The sequence below is a fragment of the Hydra viridissima genome, unplaced genomic scaffold (assembly GCF_058129835.1).
Source record: "Hydra viridissima isolate aposymbiotic clone 2 unplaced genomic scaffold, HvirCarnegie_v1 scaffold_6, whole genome shotgun sequence".
Lineage (NCBI taxonomy): Eukaryota > Metazoa > Cnidaria > Hydrozoa > Anthoathecata > Hydridae > Hydra > Hydra viridissima.
Genome location: NW_028324305.1, coordinates 167,722 through 186,046, shown reverse-complemented (window position 1 = coordinate 186,046; position 18,325 = coordinate 167,722). Strand labels below are relative to the sequence as shown.

Below are 18,325 nucleotides of genomic sequence, written 5' to 3'. Positions count from 1 at the left end.
AAATTTAATTGAATGAAATGTAGTCAAATTTGCAACTGACACATAATTAGTTTACGAATTGTAAACAACGATTAAAATACAAATAACAAAAAATAAATATCATTATTAGGGTGATTCATATTTGACGAATTTTTGAAAATCAAGTTGGTCCTACCTGGAATTTTTGACAACCAATATAAAAATAATTTCATGCCCAAAATTTTAATGTCACGTGACTTTAGAGGTCCTCGCCAGTCAAATTTGTATATAAAAACATAGCAAACTTCAGGGGTCTGGCGGGGACCTTTAAAATCAACACGGAAAGTCAACTTTTCTTTTATATGGTTTATTTTGGACTACTTATTTACAATAGGGTGGGACCAAAACGAAATACGATGGTATTTATTTAACATGATGTGGAGAAAGTGGCGAAAACGGGTTTTTTTTTACATAAAATGACGCATTACTATGTATAACTGACGCTGGTTTATTCTTCATATTTAGGCCAAATTTTGAAAATTCATATTAGAACTAAGCATTAATGTTTATATAGGAGGGGCGTGTCAATAGCTACCTGCCCCCCTCACCCTATCATTGGGGATTAATACCACCTCTATCTCTTCTTCGTTGGAAGGGGGAGGTGGGGCGAAGTTATTTAAGTTTTATTATAAATCATATTATTTAAAATTTCTTTCTTTTCTTTAGCAAAAAAGACAATATAAACATTAAATTGATATAATACTTTGATTCCTTAATATTTTGGAATATTAATTCGTTTCCGCGGTTTTATAAACTAACATATTGTCGTACTTGCGGAAGACATATTGTCGTAATTTTACATCTATGTGTGTATGTGGTGTATCCATAACAATCTATAAAAGGTATACTATCTGCGGTTATATACAAAATTATTATTGTAAAAAACATGTGACTTTAACAAAGAATGAATATCAATTGTTTTCTTTAATTAAATTACTCTTTAGAAACCAAGATGCCAAGATCGACAAGACTTATAACAAGAGCATATCTTTTTTAAGAAGAGGATCTTAAAGAAAATCACCCAGAAATAATGTTTTCAACAAATAAAGACATTATTCTCTGCTTTCAACTTAAATAATATAGAGACAAAATAACTCCAACAAAAAAGCTGATTGCCAGTACCATTGGTCGTCAAACAGCAAAGTGTTCTGGTCTTGGTAGCTATCCTGAAAACTGCATTATGTTCGTAGTTAAGAAACCATGGATAGACGGAGAATACAAGGATGGGATACTCACTGACCCATTTATAAGGTTGGCCAAAAAAAATTTAGTTCATATTAAAGGGACAGGTTGCCATAAACACACGACAAAATTTGGATAATATAATATTTTCAAAACCTGTTATATATATTATTAAAGGAAGCATATTAGTATTCTGATCAGCTGGGAGAATTTAAAGAAAGTAAGTGTAAGAACTCAAAAGGAGCAGGAAAAGCTAGACAAGATTTCAAAAAAAAAGGAAAGAAGGTTTTCTGGATTGCTAAACCAAATATCCAAGATATTCTAAACACTTGTCTTGATAAGGAATCGTATTGTACCAATATGAAATTTTTGAGAGACCAAAAGACCAGTCGTAAAATGACTATGGGTAAAAAAGACAAATTTTATTACCGGAGAATTAAGAAGAGAGAACAAAGAAGATTGAAACATCCACAGTTAGTATACAGTGTTGAGCAGTTTTCTCAGAAAGATGATTTTACTACAGAGCTTCAGTTTTCCTTAGAAACCAGTGATATAAATACCAGCATAGACTCAGATTGTTCGTTTGATTTCGATCAGCCAGGTCCAAGTAATGACACGCCACTGTTAGCCAAGGTTTTTGTAAAATATATTGCCATGACTTCAGTTTCCAAAAATATTTCCTCCAGAGATTTGCTGCAGGTGTGTACAATTTGATTGTTAGTTCAGGTGAAAATGTTGAAGACTTTTTACTGCCTCAATCTACTATTTGGCGAGCACGAAGAAAAACCATCCAGCAAAATGCTGCAAATCTCAAAATAGGGGTTATAAAAGCTGCTGAGAAAGCACTTTTCCCCATAATAGCTCACTTTGATGGAAAAATTATGGAAGATATTATTAATGGGAAAAAAGACACAGTCTTGCTGTTTCAGCTAACATTGATTGAGACATTAAGCTTCTTGGAATTCCAGCAATGGAGCATGGGACTGAAGCTGCTCAGTTTAAAGCTTTGTATAATGTACTGGAAGATTATGGAATACGTGGCGATGTGAAGGGACTATGTTTTGACACAACTGCCTCAAATACTGGAAGACATTCAGGAACCAATATTAGGTTCAGTCAAAGACAGGAATCTATTTTATAAGAGCTTGCCTGGAGGAGGCATATATATAAACTTCATCACAAACATTTAGGGAGCAAGTTGCTTTAGGCAAAACAGCAGCTCCAGAAAGTTTAATGTTCAAACAGCTTCAGAAAAACTGGAATGACATCAAGGAACTGTTGATTCTTCCAATTTAATAAGGTTTGATACCAATTCCATCACCAATACTTTCTTGGCAACCCAGATTGAGGAAACTATCCAGTTTTGCAAAGATGCATTATACACTGATATATTTCCAAGAGGGTATTATAGGGAGTTATTGGAACATACCCTGATGTATCTGTATCCTAAAATATTTTTCGAGCTCCAGGCTGTGTTTCCCATGCTTTCTTCATGTCAAAAGCCATTTACTACTTGAAGATTCAGAAATTGAGTACATATCTGCCCTATGATTTGACTGCCCAAAATAAATAGTTGAAGACAATGGCAGAATTTATCTCAATTTTCTATTCTGTTTGGTTTCTGAGAGCTCATTGCCCTCAGCGGCACCATTTCAGGATGCAAAAGCCTATTGACAAATGGTGCAGTACAAAGAATATGTAGAGAAACGCGACTCTGATTCCAAGAGAGTTCTCAACGGAATTGAAAGTATAATGATGTCAATGAAGAGACACACCTGGTACTTATATGGAACTTTGGTTCCACTTGCTCTCCTAGACCCAACCCTTTCTGATGTGGAAAAAGAAAACATCGCAAAAACATTACTCTCCAAACCAGTTCCTGATCATTATCAGCATTCAGAGAAGTCAAACTTGATAAACTAGTTAAAATTTAAACAAGAATATTATTTAAAATCACTTTATTTTAAAAAAGTTAAGTAACTTTAAATAATATGGTTTATAATAAAACTTAAATAACTTCGCCCCCCCCCTTTCCAACGAAAAAGAGAGAGAGGGGGCATAAATCTCCAATAACAGGGTGAAGGGAGTGGGTAGCTATTGACATGCCTCTTCTACATAAACATTTTTAATGCTTAGTTCTAATATCAATTTTCAAAATTTAGCCTAAATATGAAGAATAAACCAGCGTCAGTTATACATAGTAATGCGTCATTTTGTGTAAAAAAAAAAAAAAACGTTTTCGCCACTTTCTCCACATCATGTGAAATAAATACCATCGTATTTCGTTTTAGTCCTACCCTCATAGCAGCCGAGAGAAATTTTGGGCCTCGGGGAAGCTTTCTTAAGCGGCCCTCGTTATGATCAATTATATACCCAGGACCAAAAGAAGTGTGTTCTGGTCATTTAAAATTAAAAATAAAAGTGTTACTAAATCTTTTAAAAGTCAAAACTGCTTAAATCTTTTAAAAACTTCTTTAAAAAATTATTTGCACAAACAAGTGGCCCCGGGAAACTTCCCCGTCCACCCCTCCACCACCCTCTCGGCGGCTATGCCTACCCTATTATAAATAAGTACTCCAAAATATACCACATAGAAGAAAAGTTGACTTTTGTTCTATGTGGTATATTTTGTGTTGATTTTAAAGGTCCCCGCCAGACCCTTGAAGTTTGCAATGTTTTTATGCACAAATTTGACTGGCGAGGACCTCTAAAGTCATGTGACATTAAAATTTTTGGGCTTAAAATTATTTTTATATTGGTGGTCAACAATTCCAGGTAGGACCAACTTGATTTTCAAAAATTTGTCATATATGAATCATCCTAATCATTATTAATATCGCAATGAACGTAGTAAACTTGAAAATACTAATAAAGTAACTATCAGTAAAAAAAAAAAAAAAAACTCTTTTTAAAATGCGAGCTGATATAGTTATGTGGAGCACAATTTTGTTAACAAATCATTTAAAAAAACGCCATTTATAAAAAGACCCGTATTGCTATTTACAAACTTTAACGCAATTTATTAACGGAAGTTTCATAACTGAAGCAAGGTACAACTTATTAAGATTAAATCTTACAATTAATTCCGTTAATTAGAATATGATTGTAAATTACAAATTATGAAATGACACTTTTTTGAAAAAAATAAAATTCGTTTACTCGATTTTGGAAGATGAAAATTTTCATCGTTGTTGATTAAAAAGACGCAATTTTGTTTAATCTCATTTGTAAATCTTCTCTCTATTTATGATAAAGGTTGCATATTATGCCATAAATATTATTTTATTTAAGAAAAGATTAACTAAAAATTATTCTAAGATAGTTAAAATACGCTTTACTTGTTAAAATAAAAAGTTCTATATATAAATTTGGAAATATTTAAAACGACATCTAGTTAAAATCATCTCTCAATTTTCATAATCTAAAATTATGTCTATTTTTATAGTCTGAAATATTAGTACAACTTGTTTTGATACTTTATTAAAAAAATACTTGAAGTCACTTCAGCAACTCAGTTTATGTTTCTTTTTTTCGGGGTTTTAAAAATACTTTAACAATAAAATGATGATATTTCATTAAAACCAACTTTTTAATTCATTTTCATTTATATACTTTCAAAATAAAAAGTTGTAAGTGGTATGAAAAACTATTTAGTGCATTTTCTTTTTATTGAGGAATTAGCTGTAGATTTTAGGACCAAAGATTCTGCTTAAATAAACGTATAAATTTCACAAAGTTTATACCCACAAAAGACGTAGTACCTGCAGCGTCATTCACTTTTATCAAAAAGTACCAAAGTATTCCAAATTTAATAAAAACACGAGTTCCAAATGTCTAATCCTAAACATTCAAATTCTATGTAAGTAATTAGCAAACTTTGCCATTCGTTTGTTAACAAAACTACCGAACCTGCATAATCATTACAGAACTCGTTATGAAAATAGTTGATCAAGAGTGCTAATAGGAAGATAGCAAAAAGTTATATATTTTTAAGAATTGAAGCTTATTTTGCAATTTATATTACATTATGCCTGGTTTAAAGTAACTATGAAACACAATACGTAACTTTTTTTGATCATCACAATTACAAATACTTTTTTCTGGATAATCATTTCAGACTGATTACAACTATCTTGAGTCGGTGCGAACTTATCGCTAAACAATGAAAAGTTAATAAGTTATTTATTTTTAGATAAGATATATGTTAAACACCATTCAGTATTTTTAAAAATGTCTTAAAAGTATTAATATAGCATCTGAAAACATGATAACGAAAAAAAAAGAAAAAAAATCATTACTTTGGCACAAAGTTTGTTAAAGTGGATAAAACTAAACACATTAAGAATTTTTTCTAATATACAACAATCTAAAAGGTATTATATACAAGATTTTACTTTTATCATATCAAAAATATATGGAATCTGTCACAAATCTCTTTTTACAAACATGCTTTGTTCCAGGGCCATATGTTACCATTTAGATTTTTGCATGACATTATGTCTCAATGAGTTATTATCTATACTTATTTGCACTTAACTTCTTTTGGCTGCGGCTGGTATATTCTGATTCTCAGCTTCTTCTTTTTCAGCAAGGTTTTGCGGTTAAAATGAGAGTTTACACTTGGTTTAACATTTATTAGTTGTTTTCTTTCAGCTAAATTGAGTTGCTTCGTTAATTTTGTTTAAAATGATCAATTGATTGATGCTATATTAGTTAAATGGAAATAAACTAGTATTTTGAAAACCAACATGCTATCTTTTTCAGTAGCAGAGGAAAATTTTCTTTATTCTAAATTCTTACATTATGTATCTTCCAAGTATTTGTTAAGAACTGCCTTTCACATCTAATCATAAAACTGCTGTAGGATATGAGACAAATGAGTTCATAGTGAAGCAAAACTATACCTTTTTTATAATATAGCAATACTACTGCCAAACTAACGTGATCCTTATTTCTTGATGTAAAATACAAATACCATAGTTTGCATTCTGGTATGAATACTTTTTTTAAACAATAAATATATCTTTTATGTTCCATCCAATTAGAATCAGACGTTATACATTTGGTGCTGGCCGGACCATTTGGAACTAAAGTTTTGACTGACATTTTATACTAGAAGTGGTTATGCAAAGTCTCCATCAGCATTTCTGCTGTTGTTTTCTTTATAACTTTTTTTATCGTTATTTGCTTCAAAACAAGCCTTACACGTTTTCAACTCACCACCTTTGTTTGCCTTGATCACAACAGAAATCAGTTTCATTATTATACCAAATATGACATTCAAAAGCTAAATCAGAAAATTAATGCCGCCTAGAGACAACTTCAAAGTAATTATTATTTATTTCTTAAGTACTAGAAGCGGCTTTAGAAAACTTTTAGCTTTTCTGGTAGAAACTTCTTTTACCAGTTATGAATTGAAATTTATGTTCTCAAATTTTAGAAAATAACAAAAATATAAAATTCTTCATTAACTTTTATGACTAACACTTATTTTTGAAACATTCGAATTTGTTCTGGTTAAGTTTTATTATTTTGATCAGTATTCAAAAATTTTATTTTGTTTAGTTTTTGTCTATCACTCACAGACATAGAGATAAGGATCCTTCTTATTTAGCAAACTTTATGAAAAATCAATATATTTCATTACGGTACTGATGCATGAATTTTCATTTTCCTAACCTTTTAGTAGTTTAGTTTACTTTTTAGTGATTTGTTAAAAATATCACATCAGCTAGCTAGTAATTTTTTGAAACAATTATTTATAAATTGCTCGCAAAAATCTCAAAAAATGCGCTCCAATAACTTTTTAAACATGGAATACTTAAATCTCATTGTATAAAATTTATTTGACCTTAAAAATATCTGATAGTATTCATGAAAATAACTTTAATGATGACAATAAATGCACTGAGGAACACAGTGTTTAGTGTGAAAGATGTCAGACCTTTTTAAGAGAAAATAGGGTTTGTTGATTTCAAAAAGGACATCAACTTTTTTCTATCAGATCATATTACGGAAACAAGGTGCATGTTACTTGATGTCATATTTAAGTATTACAATACTATTAGCTATATCTATTTATGAGACAAAAATGGTCAGTTATATATACATATATACCTATATATATATATATATATATATATATATATATATATATATATATATATATATATATATATATATATATATATATATATATATATATATATATATATATATATATATATATATATATATATATATATATTTAATATATGAACTTCAATAAATACGAATTCTCTCAATACTAGTATTTTATTTTATCTAAGAAATTTTCGCTAGATTATTAATACTAGCATCTTCAGCTTTAATTACAAATATTATTAAATTAAATTACAAACAAATATTAACGGTAATGTCACGTTTTAATGGCTTCTTTAAACTTCGCTTTAGTTGGGCTTCTTTAATATTTCGTAGGTATAAAAAGTATGGCGTCCAGAATTGCGTTTTTACATATTGACCGTCATCTAAATTCATACCTCCATTTTTAGGTCCGCATTTGTTGAACTGAATTTCGATTGCCTCTCGAACTTTTCTTTCAAATTTTTTGGGTTCTACTTTTAGCGTCTTTACTTGATCCCATTTTATATTACCTGAACATTTAATTTTATGATGGCCAATTGCATATTGTTCTAATTTTTCTTCAAAAACATTTTTTTGGTGTTGTTTTGTTCTTGTTGCTATTTTCATTTTTGTTTCACCGATGTATTTTTGTTTACACTCGCATTCTAATAGGTATACTCCGGGATGGCTATTTGATGGTAGTTTTGTTTTGTTGCGCAAAGTTAGTAAAGATTTAAGATTTGCACTGGATTTAAAGACTGCCCTGTAACCTGCTTTCCTAAAGATTTTTCGAAGTTTTGGTGATAATACTGGGATCCACGGTAGTGATATAGTTGGCATAGTTGCTTTGTTGTTAGATAAAACTATTTCATTATTTGAGTGTCGTTTTTTTATAACAATATTTGCAAGGTCTTGTAATTTCTTCTTTTCGTATCCATTTTCAGCAAACACATTTATTAGGAAATCGATTTCTTTATTTAAAAATTTTTCAGAGCAAATTGATAAAGCTCTATGAATAAATCCTTTAAATATTCCTTCCAAGATTTTTGGATCGTGGTTTGAATTGGGCTTAACCTGAATATTTGTTATTGCTTTTTTTCGATGTATGTTAAAATCATATTTACCTTTTTGATTATTCGTTATTTGGATGTCTAAAAAATTTAATCTTTTATTTTCATCTTCCAATTCAATTGTGTATTTGACATCATGCCATCAAATACACAATTGAATTGGAAGATGAAAATAAAAGATTAAATTTTTTTTGACATCATGCCATCAAATACACAATTGAATTGGAAGATGAAAATAAAAGATTAAATTTTTTTTGACATCATAATATATATACATATGTATATACATATGTATATATATTATAGAAAAGTTTTCTATAATATATATACATATGTATATACATATGTATATATATTATAGAAAACTCAGCCACTCATGTCGCTGAAAGCACGCTTTTCGGAATTCTTGTGATGAAATGTTCGTGGACATTCTTAATGTATACTCGTCTGTGACAGAAGTCTTTTATCATACGTGTATCCCATCGTGCAAGGTACCTTTTTTCCAACACCCTTATTTCTTGGTGAAATCTCTCACCCTGCTCATCGCTAACATTACTGAGGCAAGTTAGAAACCTATCTAAATGATTGTGGAGATAATGAACTTTGATGCTTATTCAGCAACCAAAAGTAGGAAAGGTGAGCATATTCATCACAAGTTTTACTTAGGCGCTTTATGATTCTGAAGGAAATTACTGACAAACAAGCGAAATGAGGACCAAGCTGCTCCCTCGTTTATATCCATGGAATTCTGAAATCGCTGATCCTTCAGAATTTCTCGGATTTGTACTCCATCGAGTATACCTGCTTTAAGGCTCTCCATGGTCAGTAATGGAAATTTTTGACATATGTACCTAAAACAGGAACCATCTTTATTCAATGCTTTAACAAATTGTTTCATCAAACCCAGTTTAACGTGCAGTGGCGGTAATATTATCTTTTCTCGGTCATCCAATGGCACTGCAATAACATTTTTTTTTGCCCGTTGCCATGGTTTCCCTCGGTCGCAACTGTCTTATCCAGTGTTGTTGTTTATTTCGACTGTCCCAAGACATAAAAAACATTGGTTTTTGGTATATCCGCATTGCCGACTAAAATGAAAAGTACCCATTTTCAAATCCACACAAATGACTCATTGATGATTGTGGTACAATATCTTATCTAGTACAGAGGCTATTGTTACATGTTCTTCCTTCATTCCGAATGAATGACCTCAGGGTATATCCATTTATTACCGTTGCTTCTGTTGATCCCCTGAACATCAAATGAACAAAAGAAACAATTATCACTGTGGTCAAGTTGCTCTCTCCACACCATCGCGGTACCAAATTTCATGCACTTTTTTTCCCCGTTTGTCTTCTGACGCAGATCTTGGTCTCCTAATTTAACTTTAAAATAAGCAAAATACAATTTTTTAACGAATATTGTAAAATATTTTTGATTCTGGTGGAACGTGTATTCACCGCAGATCAAACAGAATTCACTAGGATAATTTTTGAATTTTTGTGATGATGCCATATGAAAAACTTTTAACATCTAACTTTTAACGTATCACAACATCTAAAATACAAAAGACCAAATTTTTCATAAATAAGTTTAAACAAAAATGCATGCAATGAAGAAAAAATATTCTGTCAAATTATGGTCTGTTGGCATAATGCAATGATAGAACAGTTGGATTCGAAAAACTTGAATATCTCAAAAACTTGAGCTGATAGTAATAAGTTAAGGAATCATTGGAACCTGCTTCAAAAATATAACTAGAATCAGTTATAAAATGTTAGGTAACAGAGAAAAAAAATTTTTTGTTTCCCAGCGATATTAATAACAATAATTATAGTAACTGTATTAGTGATGAAAATAACTGTCATGGTAATAGTAATAGTAGTATTATTAACTGTAATAATAATAACAACACTAACAATAATTTAAATACTACTTTTAATAACTGCTCTGATAATAATATTATTAAAGCTATTACTAACACAAATAATATTAATGATAAAAGTATTAATACTAAAAATAATGATAATGGGGATTTCAAGAAAAACATTAGAAACAACAAAAGTAATGAAAAACTTTAAGTTACTTTTAGTATTGATACCAACTAAAGCTTGCTTTTAGTATTCAAGTAGCTTTAACTTTAATATTACATATGGGGTAAATACAAAATGCTATTACTATTATTTTTTCTGTATTGCTTTGGACTTCTCTGAATAATTTTCTTAACCAAAAGTTTACTCTTCTTTGTAAAAATGTCATATTTTAATTTCAGCCACAGGTGTGTGGGAGTCATGGCTGCCATGGGGTGACTGTCAGTCTAATTTTTGTGGATCTACTGGCATTCAACTTCGCTCACGTAGTTGCGTTTATCGTTATAATACAACAACTTTAAAAGATAACTGTGACGCTGATGGCTTTATAGCATATAAGGAGCTAAGAGTTTGTACTGAACCATGTAACAATAAACATTACTTTATAAAATTTATTTTTTTAGAGCAAAAATTTGTCAAATTGTGCTATAATGTATGTTCAAAGAGTGTACCTAACTATTTAATAATGTAAATTAAAATGTTTTATTCAGATTTAATAAATCATAAAACAGTTCTACTAAAAAAGATGCACTTTTAAAATCTTTTCAATAGGCAAATTAAAAATTAATTTCACAAGAAATTTTTTAAATTAATGTTAAAGTTCAAGCGCATTACATAATAGGTCACTCGTTTTGCATAAAACTTGAATTTTATACAAAAACTTATATTTTCATGCAAAATTATTGTAAAATCTTTAAATATTTTTAAAGCATTAAAATCAAATTTTAATTCTTTTGGTATTAAAAAATAATTTTCCAAATTCATTTGTGAGCAGTTTTTGCCGACAATATTGGTCAAACTACAAAAAAATTAGTAAAACTCTTCATATATTGTTGAAAAAACTAAACTCAATTAAGTATTCTTTATAAATTTCCCACGTTTTTATCTCCAAACTTTCTCAGCTTTAATACTTTATTTGCTTTCATTATCTCTCACACTATTTAAATCTTGTTAATTTAAGCTAAACTATTATTTTTCGTTATCATATGTAAAAAGCATAAAAAGCTGATTTGCTTTTTTTTTAGGCACATTTAGTGATTGGAGTTCATGGACTCCATGCTCTGCAAGTTGCAGGCAAGATGATTATCCCCCTACTACCAATCGGACTAGATCATGCAATAATCTTCGTCTGGCTTGTGTCGGTCTCTACTCAGAGACACGGGAGTGCAATACAAATACTCTATGTCAAACTCCATGTAGGTTGGTTAGTTTTATTTATGTATTACCCTAATAGTCTTTGCACGTTTTTTTGTGTTTTTTTTTTTTCTTTTTAATATTTACTTAATAAAGTGTAGGGGAGAGTATGCACCAATGATCCTAAATATCTATCCGGCCAATTTACTGAATATATGTTTTCACTTCGGCCTCTAAATTAGCAGTTAATAGCAAACTTCATATTTTATTACAACTTAATGATCATTTACTGACCAAAATATTTATAATAAACTAGAAATGATAAAAGTTAATAATTTTGAATTAGGATCAAGGGTGCACACCAGTATACTCTCTTAATCCTACAAATATGCATCCTTGATCTTATTTTTGTATACTTGATCCGAATCCAAACTTATACCGTGAATGTGTAAAAACTGATTTTAAGTCATTCAAACAATGTCCATATTGAAAACCATTTAATTTTTTATAAATTTTACTACAAATTTACTCCTCTTAAAAGAAGAAAACAAAACAAAATTAATAAAAATAATAATAATAATAATAATAATACACCTAAAAAAGAAAAATCAAAGCAGGAAGTATAATTTGTTTACTGAGGCTCAACGTTTCCTCAGTTGTGAAAGTATCAAATTACTTCTTTACTCATCTTTTTAATGAATTGTCTTGTAGATCTACGCCTTAAGTAGATCTACAAGACAATTCATTAAAAAACTGTAATAACTATATATCAGTGAGTAGTATAAAACACTGATTCTGGGCCAAAAAATTCAGAATTTTGTTTTCAACCATGAGCAAACATGTTTAATAATGAAATCAGAAAAAAAACATATTTTGTTTCAAATTTTTTCAACCAATATCAAAGCCAAACTTTCTGATATTCATTATTTTTTTTTTTAGAGTTCGTTATTTTTAACAATTTCATCCACGCTTTTCTCCTAAAAAACTGGGGAAACCCGGATTTTATTCCAAAATTTCTCAACCAATATCGAAACTATTCTTTCTGATATTCGTTGTTTTTTAGAATTCTTCATTTTTAAGTAACTTCTGATGAGTTTTTTCAACATATCAAAACCATACTTTAGGATCCAAAAAGTTACAAACATAGTTTTATATTTTTATGTAGGTTTTAAACAATTGCATAAAAGGTAAGCTTGTCCTACAATAAATAAAAAGTTCCCGATTGTGATGGTTAAATAAGGGGGTTGTAGCTACTACTCCCACCCTTTACCATTAAGTTTTTCGAGCGATTTATTGTCTTCATGATCAACATGCTTTTCTATAAAGAACCATTCAATCAGATTGACTTCTTTTGCAAACTTATGAAGTTTTTATAGCTTTATGTATTTTGCGTTATAGTAAACTTGTCCTAACAATAAATAAAAAGTTCCAGATTGACCAATTTCACCATCTCCAGAGTTTAATGTAACTACAATTCTTTACCACTAGAAACGCTAGGCATAGAGTACAATTTAAGGGGGTCCTATACCATCAAACTTGTGTCGCTAACGTTTGACCTTAAAACACTTTTTACTGCATATAATAGGATGCCCAGGTATAAAAAAAGAAAAAAAACCAAAAAAATTTGAAAAAGTTTTTTTACGGGGTTAATAAACCATGTTGGGACCCGAAATACCCCAATTACTGTTTCCTTAATAACTTTTAAACCATATTTACTTATTAAATAAAATTTTACAAAAAGTTTTTTATTACTATGAAGAACAATTTGAACTAAAATCAATAAAATTTATTGAGTAGTTTATATTTTATAGATAAAAGACCATTTATATCAAAAAGTGACTATAGTTATGTTAGTTCTTATATCAAAATTTCAAAAAATACAAAGTAAAAAATTTTCATTTTAGTTCAGGTTGTAGATCAAACTTAAATGAATAACTTGGGAAATTTTTAGGTCAAATTGTAAAACCTAGGAGATTTTATTCTGGAAACGGTGACTAAAAATAGGCAAAAATCAAAAACTGAGATAAACAAAAATAAGAAAATAAATAGAAAATAACAAGTATCAAAATAACATCACACATAAAAAAATCAATATGCTCCAGTTATATAAGACTCATAGTCATTTGTGTTTGTCTGTTCATCAATAAAACCCTTTCTTTTAGCGCTTAAAACTTTTCTTTGCTTTTAATAGGAACTACTTGACTTCTTGTTAGCTTTTTTTATTCTACATAAATCTCGTTTTGGACCATTTATGCAAAATGAAGCTCCAGGAGTAATGTTTAAAAATTTAAATACATTATGAAATCCATTAAATCCATCATTAAAATGAATAACTGCTGAACAAACACCAATTTTAATTATTTTTTGACAACAATATTGATTTTTAGGGCATCGAGACCAAATCATTGCATTAAGTGATTCATTGACATTCTGGGTCATTCCATGCAAACATTTAATCAATAAACTATCGGTACTTAGGTCCATAAAAATTGGTTTTAAAACATCTCTAATAGCAGCGGGCAGTGACAACTTAGGTTCATAATTTAGCCTTTTCACTTCATTTAGCTTGTACCATTTGCACCAACTATCATTGGTTCTTGGACAATATAGATGTCTTTGAGCTTTAGTGCCCGACTCACTACAATGAAGCAAAACTGCAATAATGGCTTTTTTCATGCTATAAATATATCCATGAAATACTCTTTTTAAAGGTTTGTAACCTGACTTTATTCGACCCATAACAAAATTTTAACTGCAGTACCAATTTACTAAATTCAAACAAATTAAATGAAGCACAAGGTTAATATAGTTTTGTTCTTGCAAAGTATAGCCAAAAAATGAGTTTGAAAGTTGGCAAACTATACTTTAAAAATGCAGCGTTAACATTTTCAAACATTCATTTTAGCAGTGGGTAAAAAAGATCAGAGGAAACTTTTTTAATTTTAAAAATTACGTTGCTAGGGGCGTAACTACGCAAAACAATTTCAGCACTTTGTTTAAAATTAAAAATATACCAACTTGTGTACTGAATTTATTTAAAATTATTAAAAAAACTTAAACTAGTATAAATTTTGCACAAAATTATGTAAAAAAAAAAATTTGAAATTATCCATTTTTAATGGTATAGGACCACCTTAATAGAAGAAACTGATGTTGGTATTATTGAGTTAGTATAGTGAATTGCTGATGTTCTTAAAATGGTTGAACCCGGTATGTTAGTGGATCATCTGTTTTATTGTGTAATTGTATAACCCTAGCCCTAACAAGACTTAAATTATATTGATAACACCCTTGCAAAGAGTTTGCATAAAATGGACCGCCATGTAGAGAAAATCAATAACAAGCTAAAGCTGTATCGTTTCTCTTATACCTTCTGTAGTAGTAAAATAATTTCCTACGCAAAGTATATTATCAGCAAATATTCTAATAAATACATCACCTGGTACGCTCATACTTCCAGTAGACGTATCATAAATTCTAACCATAGTTTTTTTAGAATTCCTGAAATACTTGAATAGTTGTAAACTAAAGATGCATCTGCTGTGCTTGCTGGTATTACCTGAGATTTAAAACCAGTTTATAATAAACTTTTTATTTTTCCTTATTCCTAAGAAATTAGATACATTATTTGATAAACAATCAACGTAATTTTTTGAAGCAGCATTGGATGAGCTAGTAGGTATTGCTACATTTATCAATTTATGTGTGTTTATGTCAATATCACTAGTTGCATTATTTTCTCCATCTCTCCTAATAAACAAGTTATTAGCTTGAGTTGCTGTTAAGATATTTGTTACTGAATTACTATTTTCTGCACGTCCGAATTTATCAATCATTGTTTTATAGATTTCTTTTTTTAAAAATTTAGCAAAGATTATTAATTATATTAAGAAACTCACATCCTTCGTCAAGCTTTTTTAAAACGTATAGGCACATGTGTCCACAAAATAAAGTGTTTCGAAATTGAACTCTTTTATTATTATAATAAACAAGACTTTTTAAATAGTCAGCAACTTCGACTGGTGGAGGTTGTGCATTAAAGTCAAAATATAGTTTTTTATCTCCGTCTTTGTACCACCAAGTTCAATGAAATTCTTTTGTATTAGAATCTCCAATATTTAATATTCTACATTCCTTTTTTTGTTTATTTTTAGGTAATTCATCCCTAAAAAATACACTTTTAAAATACTTTAATCTTTTTGGTTTTTTACTTCTTTTAACAATTGAAAATTTGTTAGTGGCTCATTTGGTAAAATTAATCCTTCATCATTGATAAATTTATGTAATTGTTACTAATCTTTTCCATTTTACTTATAAATTAATGTTTTTTCAGTTTGTAGTGCCCATATGTTAATGTGTGAATGCCGTCTTCTAAAATAACTCTTTATTCGTCTTCTGCACTTAATGTTGTTTTATTGACCACTTCTGTGTAAGTTTCATGTGAGTAGAATCTTATTAAATTCATCTTTCTCAAGTCACTCTTCTTATAACATTCCATCTATTCCGTACACGTACATTTTCTCATCTTTCTCATCTTTCTCATCTTTCTCATCTTTCTCATCTTTCTCATCTTTCTCATCTTTCTCATCTTTCTCATCTTTCTCATCTTTCTCATCTTTCTCATCTTTCTCATCTTTCTCATCTTTCTCATCTTTCTCATCTTTCTCATCTTTCTCATCTTTCTCATCTTTCTCATCTTTCTCATCTTTCTCATCTTTCTCATCTTTCTCATCTTTCTCATCTTTCTCATCTTTCTCATCTTTCTCATCTTTCTCATCTAATTTATTTAATGAACAATCTTTGTAATTTTTATGAGTTATATATTTTTTAACAATGTTCTTTTTTATTCCTTTACATTTTTTTTTTTCAACCACATTTTTATTTTCTAACTTATATTTTATGATATCTTCTACACATTTTTTATATAAATCGACTTTGATCTGAGTCCTACAAATGCTTCAGTTTGTGCTCCTAATGATTCATCTTTAAACATTGCTATTACTTTCTTATTAGCACCAACTTTAAAACCTACTTTAATTGCTGGATGATTTTGGCTATATTCACTCGTATCAATTTTGATTTCAACATCATTAGAAATATCTGCATAAAAGTCTTCTGTTTTTATTTCGTATACTTTAGAATCTGTATCTGTTAATAACAGTTTTGCTCTATCAGAATATTTATTTTTTATGCAATCACAGTGAAATTGATACATTAGTATTTTTCTTAAACCTAATATACACATACTTAAGTAAATTGGTTTGTTATAAAGTAATTTTGTTCTTTTCATATGTATTGCTTTTAAGTTTTCATCAAATATTGTTCAACTTTCATAGTTTGGTTTAATGCTATTTTAACAGCTTCATCTCTGTTTGTTACTAACCTGATATCAACTCTGTTTTCAATATTTTCCATTACTTTACCAAACACTGAATTATTCATTAGCTTAAAAAAACTTTTCAAAATCATTAGTTGTTTTAGTTCTGAGATTTGTAATTTGTTTAATTTATTCACTTAACTCTTTCTCTTAATTCACTTAGCTCTTTCTTCAAATTTTATACCTCTATGGATTTTTGTAATCTTTAAGTCTTATCTTTCATACAGTTTAAGGTTTTCTTTGTGAATTATACAATTTTTCTTATTATTCAAGTAATTTATTAATTTTTCAACATTATTAGATGCTACTGTTTATTTTTACTGAATATTGTTTGGTTAAATCTAAATAGAGTGGTACAGAGACAGTTAAACCAAAATATTCAATTAGGGATAGAGTCAGGATAACTAAAAAGAAGGGAAATTTTGAAAAAGGATTCACACCAAAATGGACTGCGGAGGTTTTTACTGTGTCACAGATTCAGTACACAGACCCACCAACGTATAAAATAACTAAAAATAATGGTGAAGAAATACAAGGAACTCTTATAAACATGAACTACAAAAAACTAATCAAAAAGTATATAGAACTGAAAAAGTCATTTGTAAACAAAAAAACAAAAAAACAACCATTTATATAGTAGTAAGGGTATCCTGAGTCATCCAACTTATGGGATGATAATAATGAGTTGATAAGTTTGCAAAAATAGTCAATCTGATTGTATGAATCTTTATAGAAAAGCATGTTAATCATGAAGACAATAAATTGCTTGAAAAACCTAATGATAAAGGGTGGGAGTAGTAGCTACAACCCCCTTATTTAACCATTACGATCGGGAACTTTTTATTTATTGTAAGGACAAGCTTACCTTTTATGCAGTTGTATAAAACCTACATAAAAGTATAAAACTATGTTTGTAACTTTTTGGATCCGAAAGTATGGTTATGATATAGGTTGAAAAAACCCATCGGAAGTTACTTAAAAATGAAGAATTCTAAAAAACAATGAATATCAGAAAGAATGGTTTTGATATTGGTTGAGAAATTTTGGAATAAAACCCGGGTTTCCCCAATATTTTACGGGAAAAGAGTTGATGAGTTTGTCAAAAATAATGAACTCCAAAATAAAACAATGAATATCAGAAAGTTTGATTTTGATATTGGTTGAAAAAATTTGAAACAAAATACAATTTTTTCTGATTTCATTATTAAACATGGTTTGCTCGTGGCTGAAAACAAAATCCTGAATTTTTGGCCCAAAATCGAGGTTTTTAACTACTTAATTGTCATTGTTTTATCAGTTCCAGATATTATCATTTTTACTTTTATAATTTTTGACATCAAGTTTTCTTCTTC

The 18,325-nt window shown here is 29.2% G+C and overlaps 1 protein-coding gene and 1 pseudogene across 9 annotated transcripts in view; both read left to right on the top strand.

The window, feature by feature from the left end:
* LOC145190675 (uncharacterized) overlaps positions 1-18,325 on the top strand; it is a 127,015-nt gene that overhangs the window by 75,192 nt on the left and 33,498 nt on the right. For 6 of the 9 annotated variants that reach the window (XR_016453520.1, XR_016453521.1, XM_090091081.1 and 3 more), the window contains 2 exons: positions 10,645-10,827; positions 11,488-11,658. Coding sequence is in view for 6 of the 9 variants with exons in the window: in XM_090091081.1 (XP_089947207.1) it covers positions 10,645-10,827; positions 11,488-11,658 (354 nt within the window). In the remaining 3 variants the exon portion in view is untranslated. Of the gene's footprint in view, positions 1-7,974; positions 8,108-10,644; positions 10,828-11,487; positions 11,663-18,325 lie in introns of those variants that run through there. The other 3 variants (XR_016453522.1, XM_090091082.1, XM_090091084.1) reach the window with 3 other exon arrangements.
* LOC149886497 (uncharacterized) lies at positions 832-3,180 on the top strand (annotated as a pseudogene).